General features: G+C 31.2%; 1 protein-coding gene across 1 annotated transcript in view; it reads left to right on the forward strand.

Moving 5' to 3' along the window:
- Nucleotides 1-1,816: 1,816 nt before the first annotated feature.
- LOC105457744 (5-hydroxytryptamine receptor 1E-like) overlaps nt 1,817-19,620 on the forward strand; it is a gene marked incomplete at its 3' end in the record, with an annotated part of 21,018 nt that continues 3,214 nt past the window's right edge. Inside the window, exons 1-4 of the mRNA XM_011702580.1 lie at nt 1,817-2,091; nt 2,708-2,724; nt 5,327-5,527; nt 12,760-13,003. Of these exons, the coding sequence (XP_011700882.1) occupies nt 1,930-2,091; nt 2,708-2,724; nt 5,327-5,527; nt 12,760-13,003 (624 nt within the window). The remainder of the gene's footprint in view (nt 2,092-2,707; nt 2,725-5,326; nt 5,528-12,759; nt 13,004-19,620) is intronic.

The raw sequence follows: 19,620 nt of genomic DNA on the forward strand, positions 1-19,620 counted from the left end.
TCTTTCTTTTTTTCTCTGCGTTTGCGAATTGCGTGTTGCGACTTATGTAGATATGCCTTTAAAAATTCTAGATTCTTGAATCTCTCGTAAAATATAGCAATAGCTCGTAGTATAATTCCATTGCGTTAAAATCCAACTTATTCACTGACTAAATCAATCAGCAAAATAATTAAGTTGACAAGGAAGAAGCACTGAAGATCTTTATTTGTGTCTTTCTTATTCTATCTCGTTAATGTGTTGAAAATTTCACGCAAACCGAACAATATTGTTTCACGACTTCCGAAACTATAATATCTCCATTAAATAGTCGCTATTAAATAGTCGGTTCCAATCAATACTCTCAGGAGCGACACTCTCATTTCCTATCGGAAAGCATCGTCGTAGTAATGCTCGTGTTCTCTCTTATCTGCGAGGCAAACCGGGGAAGCTGCTGTGAAATTTCATTCTAAAACCGTTTTAAATCAGCAATTTACATCGTCGCCGCTGCAAGATTGCAGTCAGGATTTCTACTACGCTTCCTATTCCGTAGAATGCGATAAAGGTCTCCTGCATGAATACAGCTATACGCTTTTGAATTTTTCCTGTTGGTACCATTACTTTCAACCGTCCTTCTGAGGATTTTTATACCTAAATCTGTGTCCCAATGGCATCAAAAGAGCAACAGAAAATAAAACCAAGAAAATTTACAAAGTCAGAAATGTATAATATATAGGTATTAATACTTTTGTTATTTACATATATTTAGCCTTTTAATAATATTGCTTCACTCTGATAAAATTGCTATGAATTTAAAAATTTGTGAAAAGTTATAACCTTTCAAATTTTTTGTTTTAAATAAAATAAGATGGAGAATATTCCGTTCATACGATAGAAATCTTTTTAAATTTAAATTACTACAATTTACTTTAGATTTTCTTAGAATCTTTGTTTATACTATGTATTTGCAATACTATGTATGTATTTGTTACGTCATTTATTTGTCTATATAAATTCGCTAATCACGTAATAAATAACGAAGTTAAACTTGATTTTATTTCTGTAAATCTAGCATCCTTATTATTTAAAAAAAATGTCGATTATAATTAAGCATTAATGCTTAAATAAATGCTAATTTATTGGTCTAGTCCTGAATTTACTTTAAAATTATATGACTTACCTTTTATTTTTTACTATACTCTTACGCAATTACATTTGTAGTACAGTAATCGGTATTAATGCATTCATAATTATTCAAATTTTTATCTCTTTGTAGTAATTTAAAACAAAGAATTGTAATAAAATTGTAATGATTTATTAATTGTGATATAATATTTTTTATTAATTTCTATTAAGGCCGCTGTGTTTATAGCAAATAAGTAAAGAGAAATCGCTAAAGACAGCTGAGGCTAGATATTCATGTCAAATAATAATTTTTTTTTAAATTTTAAACTAAAATTAATACTTCACTTATTAATACTTCAGCTTTAGATTATGATTGCATTCTTAAAAGCCGACAGAGATTGGCGCGCGCAATTTACTGTAGCTGAAATTTAAAATTAGAAAAATATTATTATTAGACACCAATATCTAGCCTCTGCCGTTACTGATAATTTCCCTTTACTTAATATTTTTTTGTTCGCAATTCTTTATAGATATACGCTTTTAATAAATGGAGGTTGCATAAAATCAGTAACATAAAATCAACATCTTCATTTGATCTTATATTAATTTTTTGCGACTAGATAGAAGCAATATAATAAATTAGCATTTAATTATGCCATATTCGATTTGTTTTCTGAAAGTGTCAAGTTTATAATGGTTATGATTTTGCAGAAGCATGAATTGATGGAGGGATAAAAGGGAACTGCTACCAAGCCTCTCTTCAGAATTAAGGCTTGTTTGAAGCTCAACATCCAAAAGGATACAAGAAGCATAATATATGCATCGAAAATGACAACACAAAATGCTATTATTTCTATAGAAAAGCAAGATCTAATCTACGCGGAGATGCCAAATTCCACGTCGATTATAAACGCTATTCAACCAGCTGCCACATTTTTTTCCTTCTTCATAAACTTTCCCGGCGATTTTTCACCTTACAACACAATAGAGGTAAGTGATGCGTGACAAAGCGATGTAGTTGCGTAGCTACCGAATTAGCTTTTTTTATAAGTGAAATGTGGCTTTTGATAAGAATATAATTTGCAAGAGTGTAACGATCAGTCCTTGTTTAATATATATTACCTTAATATTAAATTTAATTGTACATAATGCACTAGAAGACAACAATATTTTTTAAATATTTCTTGAATTAGAATTAATACGACCGAAAGCTTGGATTTAGCCGCAAAATAGTACTCGTACAATTAAATGTATGTTGTACTCAAATGTAAATGCAAATGTAAATTCTTAATGCAAATTTTGAAAGAAATAGAACTAATAATGTAAAAATTTCAATACTTTATATGTAATATTATTCCGAGTCTTCAAACAAATTAACTCATCAAAACGGGGTGAGCAAAAATAAAAATTAGCAAGATATCACGCCATCTATTTATTTTATTTGGAAATATATCTCTTTTCTATTAATACGATATATTTAATATATGTAACAAAGCATTCACTAGATACGCGAATTTATTAATTTCATTTCCAAAATTGATTATCTTTTATCTTCACTGCAGATTTAAGAATAAATGTGCGCATTTGTGTCTATCTGTTACATAAGGTCTACCTATACATAAAGTAAGCAACATATATTTTATCTAAACATATAATAAAATAAGCAATATACATACATTAAATTTAAAAGTTTTTTATATTTAAAATTTTAACTATTTTAATTACTTTTTTATTATTAATTATTTGTTATTAGTAATAACGAATATTATTAAAACATAACACATTTTGAAGGGTAGGAATAATTTAATAAGTCTTAAAATGCGTCCCGTAACGGACATTTTTTATAATAAAAACATTTTTATCTTTATTCAAATTTCTCTTTACATGAAAATATGTAATTTACATAACTTTTTTCTGCTTGCGCAAAATATGCAAGAAGTTGAGAAAATAAAAAAGCAGATTTACTTGCATTAATTTAATTACGTTGCGAATAAAGAACCAAATTTTGCAATAATAAAACAATTAATTATTAATAATTTGTTTATTATGCTCACAAAATCAAAAAACAAGTTTGGTTATATAACATTATGTATATGTATAAGAGTGATTCAGAACACTCCGGTGTCCTTGTAAAGCCGTATTCTTGACTCAATTCTAAGATAATTTTTCCTTTACAAAAATTTTATCCAAAGCTTAATTTTCAAATTATAATAAGAAATAGATAGTGAATTATGGCGCGTACGGAAGATAGACAGAGGCGGCACGACTTACTGTCCGACGGCAGGCGGTACGCAGGACTTTCGCGACGATCAGCTGACTACACGCGCGTATAAATATGCGTTTATATTTTCCCTCTCTTTCTTTCACGCACACACACACACACACACACACGCACGCACGCGCGCGCGCGCGCGCGCGCGCGACACACGCACATGTACATCAGTGCGTTATCGCGTGTAGTGAGCAGCTGATTACAGCGAAGGTCCGTAGTAATCGCCCGCGTCGGACAGTCACTTGTGCCGCTCCTGCCTATCTTGTGTGCGCGTCCCGTAATTTGCTAACTATTTTTTCTTATAACTTAAAAACTAAGCTTCAGATAAAATTTTAATAAAGGAAAAATAGTCTTAGAATTATGTCAAAAATACGGTACTTTAAGGACAAACGATTATTCTGAACCACCCTGTATATAGGTTTATTAATTCCCCTCAGGGTTACAAGATGATTACAAACTGTTATCCCTAATACTTAATTTAATCTTAAATCTATCTTATTTCTAACTTACATCTAACTTACAACTAATCCACTATATCTAACCGCACACCCGCCACACATACCCACAACGCCTGCCTACACACCCTCCATCTCTTTTCTCGAATCCCTACTCTACTTCCGTTTCCGTTACATAATATTTGACAAATATTTTACACACCAACTTTTCTCTCACACTACCTTCCGTACTCTCTCATTCACACTCACTGCTCGCTCCCATTCATCCTCCTTCTTCTTCTTTTATTTTCTTTTCTTTTATTTTCCCCAACACTCTACTAATTTTCTTCTTCCCAATCTCCCTTTTCTCCTCCTCCCTTCCTGTTCTTTCCTGTCCCTTCACTATCCTACCATCTACTCCCCCTAATACCCCTCTAAAGTATTCCTCCCAATCTACCATCCTTATATTCCTATTTATCCCTATCTTCCTCTTTCTTTCTTTACCCACAATTCTCCATACTTGTTCCTCCGTTTTCGCATCTTCGACATCCTTTTCCCATCTTTCATTTTTCTCCTATCTCTTCAGTTCACACAATTCCTTATACTCTTTTTTTCTTTCCTGTACTCTCGCTCCCTTCCTCCACCTTCTCAACACCTAGCTGACTATTCTTTTCTTTTCTCTACAATCCTTGTCCCACCAACTCCTTCCCCATTTCCTCTCCTTTCCTTTCCTTTCTTCCTCCATCCTTTCTATCATATTCCTTATTCTCATTCCCATTTCTCTCATCAGTTTCCTTATTTCCCCTTCATTCCCCAATTTTGCGGCGATCTCTTCATTTTGTTACTCCTCTTAAATGCCTTCTCCTCCTCCTTCCCTTCCTTACCTCTAATTCTCTCTTCCTCTTCAAATATTCCTCCAGATTACTTCCCACACTATCACATCTCTCTCTTCTCGCCTTCTCTATATTCTTTGACATTTTCCTTCTTATCTTTTGTTCCCACTCTTCTCTCTATGTCTTCCCTACATCACGTCCTCTGTCAGCACCACTTCCCCTCCTTCTTCTCTACTCTCTCCCTCTCTACTCTCTATGCCCCAACGCCAGCGTGCTCTCGCGCGCCACTACCGGACTCGCAGCACCACCGACCCTTTTCCAATCTCTCCCTAACCTACCACACACCTGTCCTTTCCACCTCCCTATCCAACCCTAAACCCTTTTCCCTACTCTGCCTCCATCTCTGCACCTTTTCCAATGCTTCTCCCAGCTCCTCCACTGACCAATTCACTCATTCTCTCGCACCTACTTTCACACTGTCACTTTTCACACGCTCTTACACAAAAACACCTTTTAAATACCTACTCTACCGGAAACGGAAGCCATCGTATAAGATGTATAGAAATGTTGTAAAAATGTATTTTTTATGTTAAGGCATTTTTTTTGACTGCATTACTCCTCTTCATCACCATCCTGACGATAGCAGGTAACGCTACCATCTGCTTTATCATCATATACTTTAAAAGATTTCGACGATCCAACTGCTTGGTGACCAGCTTGGCGGTGAGCGATTTACTGGTCGGCTTAGTGGTGATGCCACCAGCTATAATCTATCAAGTTTCGGGCGATTGGTACTTTGGCTATACCTTGTGCCATATTTGGCTCAGTGCTGACGTGCTCAACTGCACCGCTAGCATCTTTAATCTCTGCATGGTTTCCATTGACCGGTGAGTTAATTATTATTGATGTTTGAAAAATTCGGTGAGTCATGAGCCAGAACGGATTTTACGGATTTTTACGAAAATTAAAGTCGCGGTAGCCCCGTTGATTAACGATTTTTCGGACATACGCTTCAACATTGCAAAATGTAAAATAATTTGTGATACAATACGCATTACTCTATGAAAAGTCAAATTGGCATGTGTTTGACCCGTTAATCGATGACTTTGATTAATTAACTTTGATTAGCTATTTTCGCTTTGGTTATACATATATTAATGATTAATTATATATTAATAAAATATAAAATAAATCAGTTAAGTTTTAGAAGGCTACAAAGTTTTTTCTTAAATCACAAAAATTTTGCTTTAGGAAAAAATATATATTTAATTAACATTTAATGGATCGTTAGCATGTAATAGATAACACATAATCGAATGCAGAATGTAACATTGATTTTATTATAACAATCCGCCTTGCAAAAATAGAATTGTTTAAAATGTTCTTCAACTACGTATGAGTATAAGGATATTTATTTTAATATAATCACTGATTATGAATCTGATTGTCAGATTAAAATTACAAAATTTTAAACGGTGAATTTAATATAACGTCTATAAAAAGAATTAATATTTGCATATAAACATCGGATCTTACACTAAACTTACAATTAGTATTTATAGATTTTGCAGAATAAATCCGAATTTACAAAAAATTATATCTAAAACCTAATCCAATTGATGTACTAACATTGTGGACTTAAATATTGTAAAATATGGTTTTCACTTAAAATCAGAGATGTGCATTATTTGAAATAAATACTTATAAGGCAAAAGTATGGCCAAACTTCGTGGCATCGCTATTTTATAACAATTATGCATATGTATGCGTGCGAAATTGATATAGTGGTGTGTAATGATGTACATTGATATTTATGACTACATCAAATAGCCCGCATACATACACATTTTTATACAATTCTCCTATATTAAGAGGATGCTGAAAGGTCGACCAAATTTGTACAAAGTCGACAAAGCAGACTCTTCAGTGTCAGTGGTATCTCTAAATGAACTTCTTACAATATCTTCTGGTCTCACTTAAATACGTGGAATGTCCTTATCTAACTTATTGAAGTACCATCTCTTGGAAAATCCGGCATTTACTGCCAGACGCAATTTTTGCTGTCTTTATCTTAGCTAAGCGTGCGAATTACCATAAATTGCAGTTGGAACGATATACCTTTTTCTACGCTTTCAATCGTAGCTCAAAAGGTCTTGTATTATTTGTTCCTGTAATCCAAAGGGGGCGAGCTACTTATTTTGTACGTATGAGCTACAGAACTTTTATACCAATGAAATGTTTACGTCAGGTGATAGGTTACGATTGTTGTACGACCCGAAAAAAGGTAATTTTTTAATTTTTTGTCGTTTTTACTACGAAAAATAGCTCGTCCCCTTACATTTTATGTCTGTTTCAATTCTGTAAAAGCGATTTTAATTCCGTTCAGTATTTTCGAAGTTATCGTTCCAACTGCAATTGTCGGTAATTTCCGACCTTCCAGTATCCTCTTAAAGCATTTAGGCTCATTAGTTATAAAAGCACAGTATTATTTCTTTCATGCATGTACATCTACAGTCATTGATTCTATCCCTCGGAAATTTTTACAAACTCTGAAGTGATCACTTTTATTTTTGATTTATTTTTGTTTGCCAAATAAATAAGGACAAATACAAGCGTTGCATGCGCCAAATCAAATATTAAACTGTCATGTAGAAATAGTACGTGAATTTTGAAATTCGTTGCATCAATATTAGCTAGGCACAATATAACTGTCTAAGAAAATAAAATTCTAGAATTTATCTATTTAACGTATAGAACAAAGAGAAATTAGTAGATTTTTTTTAATTAAAAATGGGATTTTATTAGCTATATTAAATGTAATATGTATGGAAATATCATAAATTTAAATAAAAAAACATTAATGCTTTTTATGTGCTATCAGAACAAGTATTAAAAATGTTTACAAAAATTTCAAAATCGATATATATGTATATGTACACAACAAATAAGAAGGAAAAAAAGCCAAATTTGACCAAAGCTAAATTTGATTGTCCAGTTAATAATTTTAATTTTTAAATCTTTAAATTTCAGCTACCGTAAACTGCGCGCCGATTGCTGTCGGTTTTTAAGAAAACAATTATAACTTAAAGCTGAAATAATATCACATATTAAATTGATTTTCAATTCGATGATGATGTTTAAATTAAACTTAAAAATTAAAAATATTATTGGGCTAACATCAGCTGAATTTGACTTTTTTCCCTTATTATTTGTTATCCAGAAAAACTTGTGCCACAAAAACAATGCATTTACAAAAAGGTGCTATAATAGGAACATAGTTTAAAGAACCCACATATAGCTAGTACTATTATAGCTAATACTATGGATTTATAGCATTTTTTAAGGTTTTGTCATTACAACAGTAGAAATTTATTTAATTTGACATTGACCTGTCATTAATTACGATTGTTGATTAAATTAACTCATTGTAAAGAGATACGTGTATATATGTATACATATGCCAAGTCAACGTTAATAATTTGCCTAACAAATTGCTGGCAAACTCGATCCAATAAATTGGTATCAACTGTGCATCTATGCATCTTAAGCTTGTATTTTACTAACAAAACTTGTTGTGATAATTATAAAAACAAATTATCGGCAAAACTTTGGTTTTGGTTTTGGTCGGTTCTTGCCTGTCAATTTAATTGCTGTTAGATTGTTTAGATGCCGATAATTTGTTTTCATGTTACGCCAGCACTATACACATTTTGACGTATAACTGCCACCAATATGCTGGCATTATTGAATATAACAGAATTTTTATTAAATTTGATGTCTTTTTGTTAACAAAATTTGTGTATAGCAAGCATTTAATATAATTGTTTTTAACAAATTTAGCTGACTAACTGTATTTATTAAATATATAAATATGCGTAATTTAAATAATATTAGATTTGTACCTACATCTTGGGCAAAAAAAACAGTGAGAAACTTGGCGGCGCCAGACATGTAATAGAGATTAATAAAGCAAAAGTTGAGCGACGAAAATACAATCATGGTCAATTGATAGAAAGAAAACGGATATTTGGAGGATTTCATAGAAGATTGAAGAAAGTTTTTATAGTGTCAGTATAAGATCGAACGCAGAAGACTTTATTAAAATGCATTAAAAAATAAATTTTACATGTACAACTATTAGGTATATGTATAGTACTTCAGGTTGTTGAAAGTTTTATAATTGTCTGAACAATGACATGAAGATTTCTATCTATTTGTAAACTTTTCTTACAACTTCATCAATTTTGATACTAATAAAAAGTATATATACTTTTACATTCAAAAAGTTTTGGGATTGAATTTTTTTCGGACGGATTTCAACGAAACAGCTACTTTAAATGTGATTTTCAACACTTTCCTATCATATCAGTTTAAAATTAACGTTTGCAAATGATTCAGCACATCAAAAAACATAAGAAAATTTGCATAAGAAAGGTTCCATCGTTTACAATTAGGCAAATATTTGGTTATTTTACGTTCTTTGGAGTCACACGTGCGCGAAGGCAGCATCAAATCGCGAAAATGACCAACAATTCCAATAATCCGAAAAGACCGTTCTTTGCGCGAGGTCCAGTTAACACGATCTAACATTAGAGGGATAGAATTTTAAAGGAGAGTCGTTTGCCGAAGAGCAAGCAGCAAGATCGACAAAATGACAAAAAGGCGAGAATACATTTACGAACCTATTAGTAATTAGACAGCATGTTTATTAACAAGAATACAATGCATAATAACAGTGGTTGCAAAATTTAACTAGAATTAAACGAACGGAGATGATAATCGCTTTGTTCACAATCTTCGCGAACACGCAATACAAGTAATATCAAATATTGCTCGATTACGATATACTTTTACCAACGGTTCTGAGTTGCCAGAGGCGAAGAGCCTCGTCAAAATTACTGAAACATGCTCTTCCATCCCACGCATTCTAATACCACACCGCTTTCTCCGATTCTCAATTACATCCGCGCATAGCAGGAATTGCAACGAAATGAAGTGCAAAAAATGCAGCGCAAATGAAATTCGTTCTAGTCGCGGCGAAGAGCGCGAAGCAACGGCACTTGTGACGAATAAATATCGTGATCAAATGTCAATGTCGATTCGCGATTTAATTATTGCTGCGAATAACCGAAAACACGAAAACACATAATTCACATTATCACGCACTTCATGAAAACACAAATCTCAATAACATCCGATAAACGAACACGAAGAATTTCTGGCCGTTGCCGAACGATAATCTACAAGATTCAACGCGATCTCGTGCGCGCTTGCGCGCTCGCAGACAATGGATCAGACGCTAATCTGCATCCTGATTCCTGAACGCGATGAATGCTCGTTGCAGCCTGATCCTGCGGCCCCAATTTCCAGGAGACTCCTAAAACTTCTTGTTTACTTCTAATAAAATAGAAGGTGAAAATTATAAAAAGATGATTTTTTTACGAGACATCAACGCGAAGCATGTTGTTTGTTTTAAATAAAAAGTGTCTACAACTTTGCGAAAGGTATTTAAAAAAAGAAAAACTTAACGAAAGAATGCGTTTCCGGATCTACGTTTTGACCTTTTTGTCCTCAAAATGAATAGAATGTGCTTCAAAGTTCAGCTACCTATTTCTAAAATACCTTCCCGGGAAAAAAGTTCCACATATAATTATATATAATTATATGCAAAATGTGTCCACATATGTTTCTTTCCTTTGTAAAATTATTCTTTAATACAAAATTGATAATAATAAGAAGGAAACATAAAAAATAATTGAAAGAATAATTTTTACATTTTTTTTACAAAAAATAAAGTTTTAAGAAATGAGAAAAATTGCTCATATATAATCATATATAAATAATTAAAAATACATCATATATAAATATAAATCATATATAAATGATTAAAAATACACATATATAATTATATATATGAACAATTTTTCTCATTTCTTCAAACTTAATTTTTTGTAAAAAAAAACATTGTAAAATTACTCTTGTAATTATTTTTTATGTTTTCTTCTTATTATTATCAATTTTATATTAAAGAATAATTTTAGAAAGGAAAGAAACATATATGAACATATTTTGCATATAATTATATGTAGAACTTTTTTTCCCGGGTTGTATATTAGGTAAATATAGGTAACTTAAATAAATAGGTATATTAAATAAATATTAGGTAACAAAATTTTATAATAACGCTATAATAATTTGGCAAAAAAAGACGCGTACTACAAAACTTTAAAAAGAGATTTAATATTCAATGATAAAATTACAACGGTTTTTAACAAAGTATTTTGATATCACATTTTACATAGATACATATTTCACCTACAATTTAATCTTTTATCTATGTCAATTTTTTGCACATTCTCTGATTTGAGACAATATTATATGTCGCTGAACTTGCCTCGACTGGCGCACTTTTTAAAAATGTAAACATTTTTGAAAGCAAACGTAATCCTTTATGAGTATCTCTTGTAGGTATTATAGTAAGTTTAAAGTAATGCTTATTTACTTAAGTCGCGCGTCACTCCTACATCCGGCATTTAAAATACGCGTTCACCCTCGGCTTAACTTTGTACGGCGTCCATTTACGATTATTCACACATTTACATCTATATTCACATATGTATATTTAGTCAACAAACACTGTAATAATATAACATTTATCACGTTACTATAAACAGCTAACACTATAGGATACGATTTTGCATCACGAGTGTGAATAGTTATTTCCGACATATTTTGCCTGTTGAATTTGAATTCGTTGGCAAAAGTTGGCTATCACGTAACAATTTTTGAAAAAAATAGAAGCGGCAAAAAACTTAAAGAGGCAAAAAACAACGATTTTGAGGATATTCAAGACGTTGTACATTGGCAGCTAATTTTTTTGTTTAATTTTGTTAATTTCACACGGAAACGTTAATTTTTAGCTTTAAAATGCATTTTTGTTCATTACAATATGATTTCTTGTTTCTGAGATATAGCAATGAACTTGAATACATACATATAGTACTTATTCTCATGTAATATTATCATACAAAATTTAATGTTTTCTTTCATCACGATTATGACTTGTCATTTCCGACGTATTTTTGCCTTCTGAACATAAATCCATTGGTAAAAGTTATATCATGACAATTTTTAGAAAAACGAAATCATCGTTTTCGGTCCCTTTGACACATTTTTCTCAAAATTGTGACGTGATAGCCAACTTTTGTCAACGGATTCGTATTCAGCAGGCAAAAATACGTTGGAAATGACTATTTACATTTATTCATGATACAAACAAGTTAAATTCTGTCCCACAGTATAATTAATAAAATTGTTATACTAATTTTTGTATTAATCATTCTTATATCTCTGGGATCTACTTCTCGAACTTTATGATCCTGACAAGTTGATCCATATTTCGAGAAAAAGATAAGTTATACATTATTAAAAGCATAAGTATAGCCTAATAAAACGGCTTAATCTTTTATTTTATAAAATAATTTTCTGTTACAATTGTTCCAATAATATTTAGTATAAAGCTATACATTTAAATAATAAGTTCTTTCAGAATTCATTATTTGCAGACAATTAATCCAACAATCCCTTTTCTTTGTTTTTATTTTACTTAGGTTCTGTTTCCTCCTGTATCATAGGAATGGCATTTGGATACGGAGCGTGCGCGCGCGCGCAGATTAGATATAACTAATTCTTTCTTACTATTTTATTTTAGACTTGACTGAAATATTTACGGAATCAGAGAGCAAAATAATTGTTTTACCGTTTGTCGGATTTAAATGTCGTTATTTTCATGAATAATGTTACAATGTTTGTCAATCTCGTTTTTATCGTTTGAACGTGTTGGTTTCCGTTAATTGCATAAACACAGGAACTCCGTGAAGCTTTAATACAAGTTCTATACTATCAGAGGAATTGTTGATAAATACTCGAGGAAACACGTAGGCAAACAAGGAAGCAAAAACAAATAACGGGTTTCCGGTCATCGGTGTATCTCTTTATTTCCCTCTCGCCAAGACTATTTATAGACCCCAAGGACTTGGTCAATTTTATTTCCAACCTAAGTCGATTGTATAAGCGTGCAAGACTTTCGGCATTCTTATTTTTCCTTTCTATGTTAAAGATTCTGGCTGATCATGAAACCATTGACATATGAAACGAAGAGGACAAAGCTGCGGATGTCATTGTACGTCACCATTATTTGGTCTCTAGCCATGTGCATTAGTTTACCGCCTCTTTTAACAATGGGAAACGAGTACGAAGAAGAGCCAAATGGACCAACGGTCTGTGCACTTTACCAGCATTTTATCTATCAAATTTATGCAATCATAGGAAGCTTTTACATACCACTACTTGTTATAATTCCGGTCAGTATACGTTTAAATAAATATGTTTAGAGAGTAAAATAGTTTAACATAATTCGGAATAATACATATTGTCTTTTCTTTTTTATGAAATATTTGACTATACGTCATATATATAATATTATGATATATTAATTGACGCATGGTAACATTAAATTTTAAAAAATTGATTATAATTTTTATTATATATGTAAGTCTACATTATTATTAATTGTCTTAAAGCATGCATGTATTTTGTATTCTTTCTTTTTATATTTATCAAATATATTATTCTAACAAATTAATTGTGAAATTAATTATGCGAAAATTTCTATATTATATATATATATAATACAGAATTTTTTATATGTATATATAATAAATGTATACATATAGCACATATATATGTATATGTACAGCCTTGGCCAAAAATGTTTAGCACCTTATATTTTTAATAATATTTTTAACTAGAGAAAATTAAAATGGAAATTAAATACGAAAATAAATAAATAAAATATTCGTTTCATGTTTTTAATATTTTCCTCCAATTTTATCACTGCTGCTATTCTTTTTGGCATATTCAACGACTGCATTCTTCTGTGGTTGTGTTGCTTCATTTTTGCCATAATGCACACACTAGAGCATGTTTAGATAAAATTTCTTGACTTTTTATATTTTTTTTTTATTAAGGATCACAAATGTTCAATGGGATTGAGATCAGGTGATTGAGCAGGCCGGTCCAAAAGTTGAATTCCATTTTTAGACATCCATTTAAGAGTTTTCTTTACAGATTTATGGTATAGCATGTCTTGTTGGAATATTATGCCGTCTGTGTCATGTTCATCAAAAATTTTAGTATATGACTGACGTAATTTGGCTTCCAGGATGGTAATATAATAATCATTGTTCATTCTTCCCTCACATATAAATATTTCTGCTATTCCACTTGCTGCCATACAACCCCAAATTATGATACTATCTCCACCATATTTAACAGTAGATACTATGCAGTCACGATGACATTTTTCTATGACTCTTCTACGCACAAATGTAGCACTAGATGTCTTGAAAATCTGTATTCAAAAGACATTAAAATTTGTATTATCGAAAAACTGTTGCGCACAACTAAAACACAAATAAGTACTGCTTTCGTAAGGGTTAATAATGTTATTGAGAGGTACAAAATACTTTAAATTATGTTTACTTCAAAATTAGACTCGACAGATCACATGATTACGCCCAATCCTTTTTGTGCTTGTGTTGGCGTGTCCATTCTAGGCGAGACTTTTTATTTTTCTCTGCCACACGGCTTCTTCCTGCCTTGCAACTCTTAGACCTGCTTTGTTGAACCTTTTTCTTACGGTTCGAGATATTAAACTCATATCTTACTTGACAAAATCAACAGCCAGCTCAGAAGAGGTTTTTTCCTATTTTTAGCGAATCAAAATTCTATCCTCGCGTTTATTAGTCGCCTTCTTTCTGCCTGATCGTGATCTATTTTGATTTGTGCTTCGTAAAACGTTTTATAACTGTTTGTATAGCGCAATATTTTACAGTTTTCGCAATTTCTGTTTGGATCTTTCCTTGGATCTTCAAAATATTGTTAAACTTTGTTGATGCACACTTAGATAATCTTTTTTGATATTTTCAACAGAAAACAGTCTAAGTATTACAAAAAAATTGCAGTATTATGAAAGATGCTACTGTCGAAATTGTTTAAAGTTAGACTAGAAATCAAATTCGAAATAACTGTTATTTAATGTTTCAGCTCAAAATTGATTTATGACTTAAATTGGGATGTAAATTATTCTTTATTTCAAAAACCTTTTAAACTTATACAAAGGTGTACAAGTAGCCACCCCTTTTTATCTCGTAAACTAACAGAGACCTAATAAATATAATATCAAATTAAACTGCTCTGAATAAACTTTATTGTAAGCACAGTGATTATTAAGAAATATTATCTATGTTAGAGAGCGAAAAGACATGATTAATTTTTGCACGGTGACAATTTTAATATGATAAAAGTTGTAGCGTTCTTTTTAACAAATACTACGATATATAATATAACAAAAGTATTTTACGAATTATAAGAGTTATTTTGGTTTAAAGTTTTGTAAACGATTACTTATACCTTTTCAATTTCGGTCCTGCGATGTGGCCAACTTCCGACTCTGATATTGATGAGAGTACTATGATTAGATGAAAACATTACTCGTCAATCGTCAACGCGAAAGTCGGAAGTTAGCCACACTGCAGGGCCAAAACTGAAAAAGTAAGTCGTCCGTAAAACTTTAAATTAAAATAATGTGTACAATTTGTAAGATAATGTCGTTATATCATACATCATTGTATTTGTAAAAAAAAAACGCTACAACTTTTATCTGTTAAAGTTGTCACTTTACATTGCAAAAATTACGCATGTTTCTCCGCTCTCTAACATAGATAATGTTTCTAAGTGATCAATATGCTTACAATAGTTACAATAAAGTTTAGTCAGAGCCGTTTAATTTGATATTATATTTATTAAGTCTATCTCTGTTAGTTTACGAGATAAAAAGGGGTGGCAACTTATATGGATACACCCTGTATATAATGCCAATAACCAATAGGAAACAATACAGATAAAGAAAAAAATATAAGGTACTTTATATTTTTGGCCAAGGCTGTATATACAGGGTGTAATGACAATATTATTAGACTTCCCGCCACGTGCGTAACCATTGCCGCTTATACATATAGAAACCGACTCCCCGCGCATTTAGCAACTACGATCACTGGATGATTGCGTTTGCTGCCTGGTTTCATTTGACGGTTAGTCAGGCGGGTATGCACTTATTCGGCAATCTTTAATAATTAATTTCCCGAAAAATGAAGGAATTGCAAAACAGATTTTCGACTTAATTTAGTCCATTCATTCTACACGAGCGTTGTCACAAGAATTATCGGAGATCCTGTACAAGCTATAGTATTTTAAACAGTCTAGTAATATTTCCATTTGCTACAATATTTTTTACTCTTAAAATATTTTTTAATGTATTTAAATATTGTAACAAGCGATGAAGAAGATGCTGCTTGTTATCTGTTTAATTGATTAAACGCGACTTATACACATACAATTTTCAATACATATATATGACATATGTATGAACATCGACACATCATTACGTATTATTACACTAATCGCACTTACATTTGTATATTCATCAGATTATATTTTTCTGTTCTTTTCTCTCATAAACTTTAAAATCACAAATTGAAAATCTTGCAATATTCTTAATCAGATATACATATATGATTCAAATGTGGATAAATTTTTACTTTAATAATATATTTACTTATAATTAGAATTATTTATATTATGTGAAGAAACAACATAGGTATAGAGTTACAAGAAACTAGTAATTAGAAAAGTTCTTTTGATTCTCTATATTATTTTGTATTTCTTTACATTTATCTACATTCATTTTTCCTTATTTTGAAGAAAGATTTTTTTTATTACGTATAAGGAAAGTGATAAAAAAACAGAAAAGTTTAAAATGTGCATTTGGTCGGTAATTACATACAGACTACTCCAGCATCCTCTCAAAGTTTATATTAAAGAATTAAAAAATCAACGTTTTCTTCCATTACGTTCAAATTTGAAGTTTTCAAAACATATGCTTAAAGATTTAAATCAAAATTTAAAAAAATAGTGGAGTTACAAACTTAAACAGATTATTTTAAAAAGAATTAAATTATTAACAAAATTGCACATAAGCGTGATAACAAATGTACATGAAGTACAGCACATTAATTTTTGTTTACAAAACGTTGAACAGTCAACTAAATAAACCGGAAACTGATAGCGGCAGAGTCGTTGCCCAGTTTTTCATTAATTCATATGAACACGATACGAGCCTATTAGTTTCTAGCTTTCCTATCTGCAGCAAGCATTGCAAATACATCAAATATGTGTGTGCGAGTTAAGTGGTTATACCGTGAAAGTTATCGATTCCATGATTATTGGAGAAAATAAATTCGTTGTGCGTGCATCATTTTATCGAACTTTAATCGAACAGAAGAATCGTTTTTGATAACTATTCGTAGACAAAGATCAAATTACATGAAAAAAATTAAATTAACTCGTAGATAAAATTTCCATGTTGATGGACAATGTTAACACCAATGGTCAAACAATTCTTGCGATTTATCATCAATACGTAATTTATGTCATTATTAAATAAATTTTGTCATGTTGACGCGCGTCTAACGCGCAGTAACGCCGTTTCCTACATTTTGATATTGGAATATTTGATCATAGGAAAATTTTCGTAGGAAGTTCAATATTCTATATTTTTCCTAGCAATAATCTTACTAGAAATTAATGGAAGAAAGTTGTTTTTTATTCTTTAACATAAACTTTAAAAGGATGCTGAAGTAGTCAGTATGTACCTAATTACCGACCAAATGCAAATTTTGTACTTTTCTATTTTTTTCGCTTTCTTTGTATTATATTGCGCGCGCGCGCGCGCGTGTGTGTGTGTATGTGTGTGTGTGTGTACAGGATGATGAAAAATAAGTGCCATTTTGTGTGATTAAAAAAAGAACCTGCAATACAAGTATTTTAAGTATAAGAACTATGGGTCAGCGACGCTTGATTACGGCATGACGGGAATTCAATTGAATTATTGTTATAACGTCTGCGATGCAATGATTTTATTCTCTCAATTTGACATGTTCACAATAAGTATTCAAAGTTACGACTGCCAACGTTTCGACAAAAGTCACAGCGAAAGAGCAATGATTGCCACGCGTTCTTTGGAATATTTCAGATATACCTACATGTATATCGAATGGTTTCAGATGCCTCACCTATGCGACCAGATCTTCCTCGACGTCGACTTGTTCAGAATAAATCATATTTTTTATTGCACACCGGAAGAAGAAGTGAATGGTAAATAAACGAGAGGTAAACAAACGAACTACGCTGCTTGCCTTGCAGGCGTTGACAATTCAATTAAATTCCTGTCACGCCGTAACCAAAAGCGTCACCGACCAGTACCTAGTTCTTATACTTAAAATGCTTGTATTGATTCCTTTTTTCATCATACAAATTTATTTAATTTTTCATCGCCATGTATAGGTATACACATGTTGTATATAACATATTCACACGTAGGTATATATACACACTCAGAATATTACATAGGATGTCTCCGGGTTTTCCATGCAAACTTTAAAAGTATGTTTAATGAGCTGAAATAAGAAAATAAGATTATAAATAAGATTAAACGTAAGCCCTAAAATATTTTATTAAAAAAGTCATAACATTAAATCTTTAAAAAACAATTATTCACCTAAGTTTATATACCCATCTATGCATTACAATTGAACTGATATTGGAAAACTGTTTTTCAGACAACATATGGGTTTATAGGACTAATGATTCCTATCTACAAAAAAGATATGTTAAGTCGATTACTCGAAATTATTTGTTGTCGCTTTTTTGTGATGCTGATTGGTTATCTCACTGCTTACTTCGTTGAGCGGCTGTCATTACATATTTTAACAGTTATTATGTGTATTGAGATTTGTTTTAGTAATATTGGGGTTAATAGTGTAATAGCAATATATAGATTGTAAAATTGATTATTATGCGTTGTTTCCTGTTCCGACGTTGATAAAGATTTTTCTTTTCCTCTTGGATGACTTCAAGATTGTTTCAGATAAGTTTTACTAAACACATTTTTATTATAAAACTTCTTCTTAATGTATATTTTACTAAAAAAGATTGATACTTCGTGTGGTATTTTTTTCAGGTAGCAGTTTTTGTTTAACATTATTAATATTATAATCTTTTGTAATCAACAAGTATTTTGAAACATGTTCTTTACCATGACTAACAAGAGATCCACACAAGGTGTACAATAGCTACAGCATAGAGAAAATTATCCAAGCATCTTGGCTTTCTTTGGGTCATTTTCCACCCCAAAACCAGACCGAAAATAAAACAAATATAAACAATAAAATAATAAAATAAATCAAAAATATTAAAATAATCTTGTTTTTAATTTTTGATAAATTATCCAAGCATCTTGACTCCCTTTGGATCACTTTCTACCCAAAAATTAGACCGGAAATAAAATAATGAATATAAATAATAAAATAATAAAATAAATACAAAATTTAAAATAATAAAATAAAACTTTTTTTATTTTTTGATGCCTACGACAGACATCTCTATGCTGTAACTATTGTGCACCTTGTGTGGGTCCCTTGTAAGAGGAAAATAACAGGAACGAAGTAACGATTGAAGGAATGAAAGAGAATTAAAGAGTAAATGGGAAATTGCATTAATGAGCGAGAAAAAGTCAGTATGAGTATATATGCATATATGTAAACAAAAATCAAAATCCAAAATTTATATATATATAGGTATATATATATATATATATATGTATATTTATATATATATACGGGGTATCCCAAAACACGCGGATTTCCTTTTAAGTGCGGATTCTTTAGAAAAAAGAAAGAAGAGTAAGAGTTTTGAAACAAAGAGAATTAAATTCATTGGTCTTTTATAAAATACATACATGTGGCTTCACCTTCATGTGTTACATACGTAATTGTCAGAAGCAGATCGGCAGAGCACACGT

The sequence above is a fragment of the Wasmannia auropunctata genome, unplaced genomic scaffold (assembly GCF_000956235.1).
Source record: "Wasmannia auropunctata unplaced genomic scaffold, wasmannia.A_1.0 LD335082.1, whole genome shotgun sequence".
Lineage (NCBI taxonomy): Eukaryota > Metazoa > Arthropoda > Insecta > Hymenoptera > Formicidae > Wasmannia > Wasmannia auropunctata.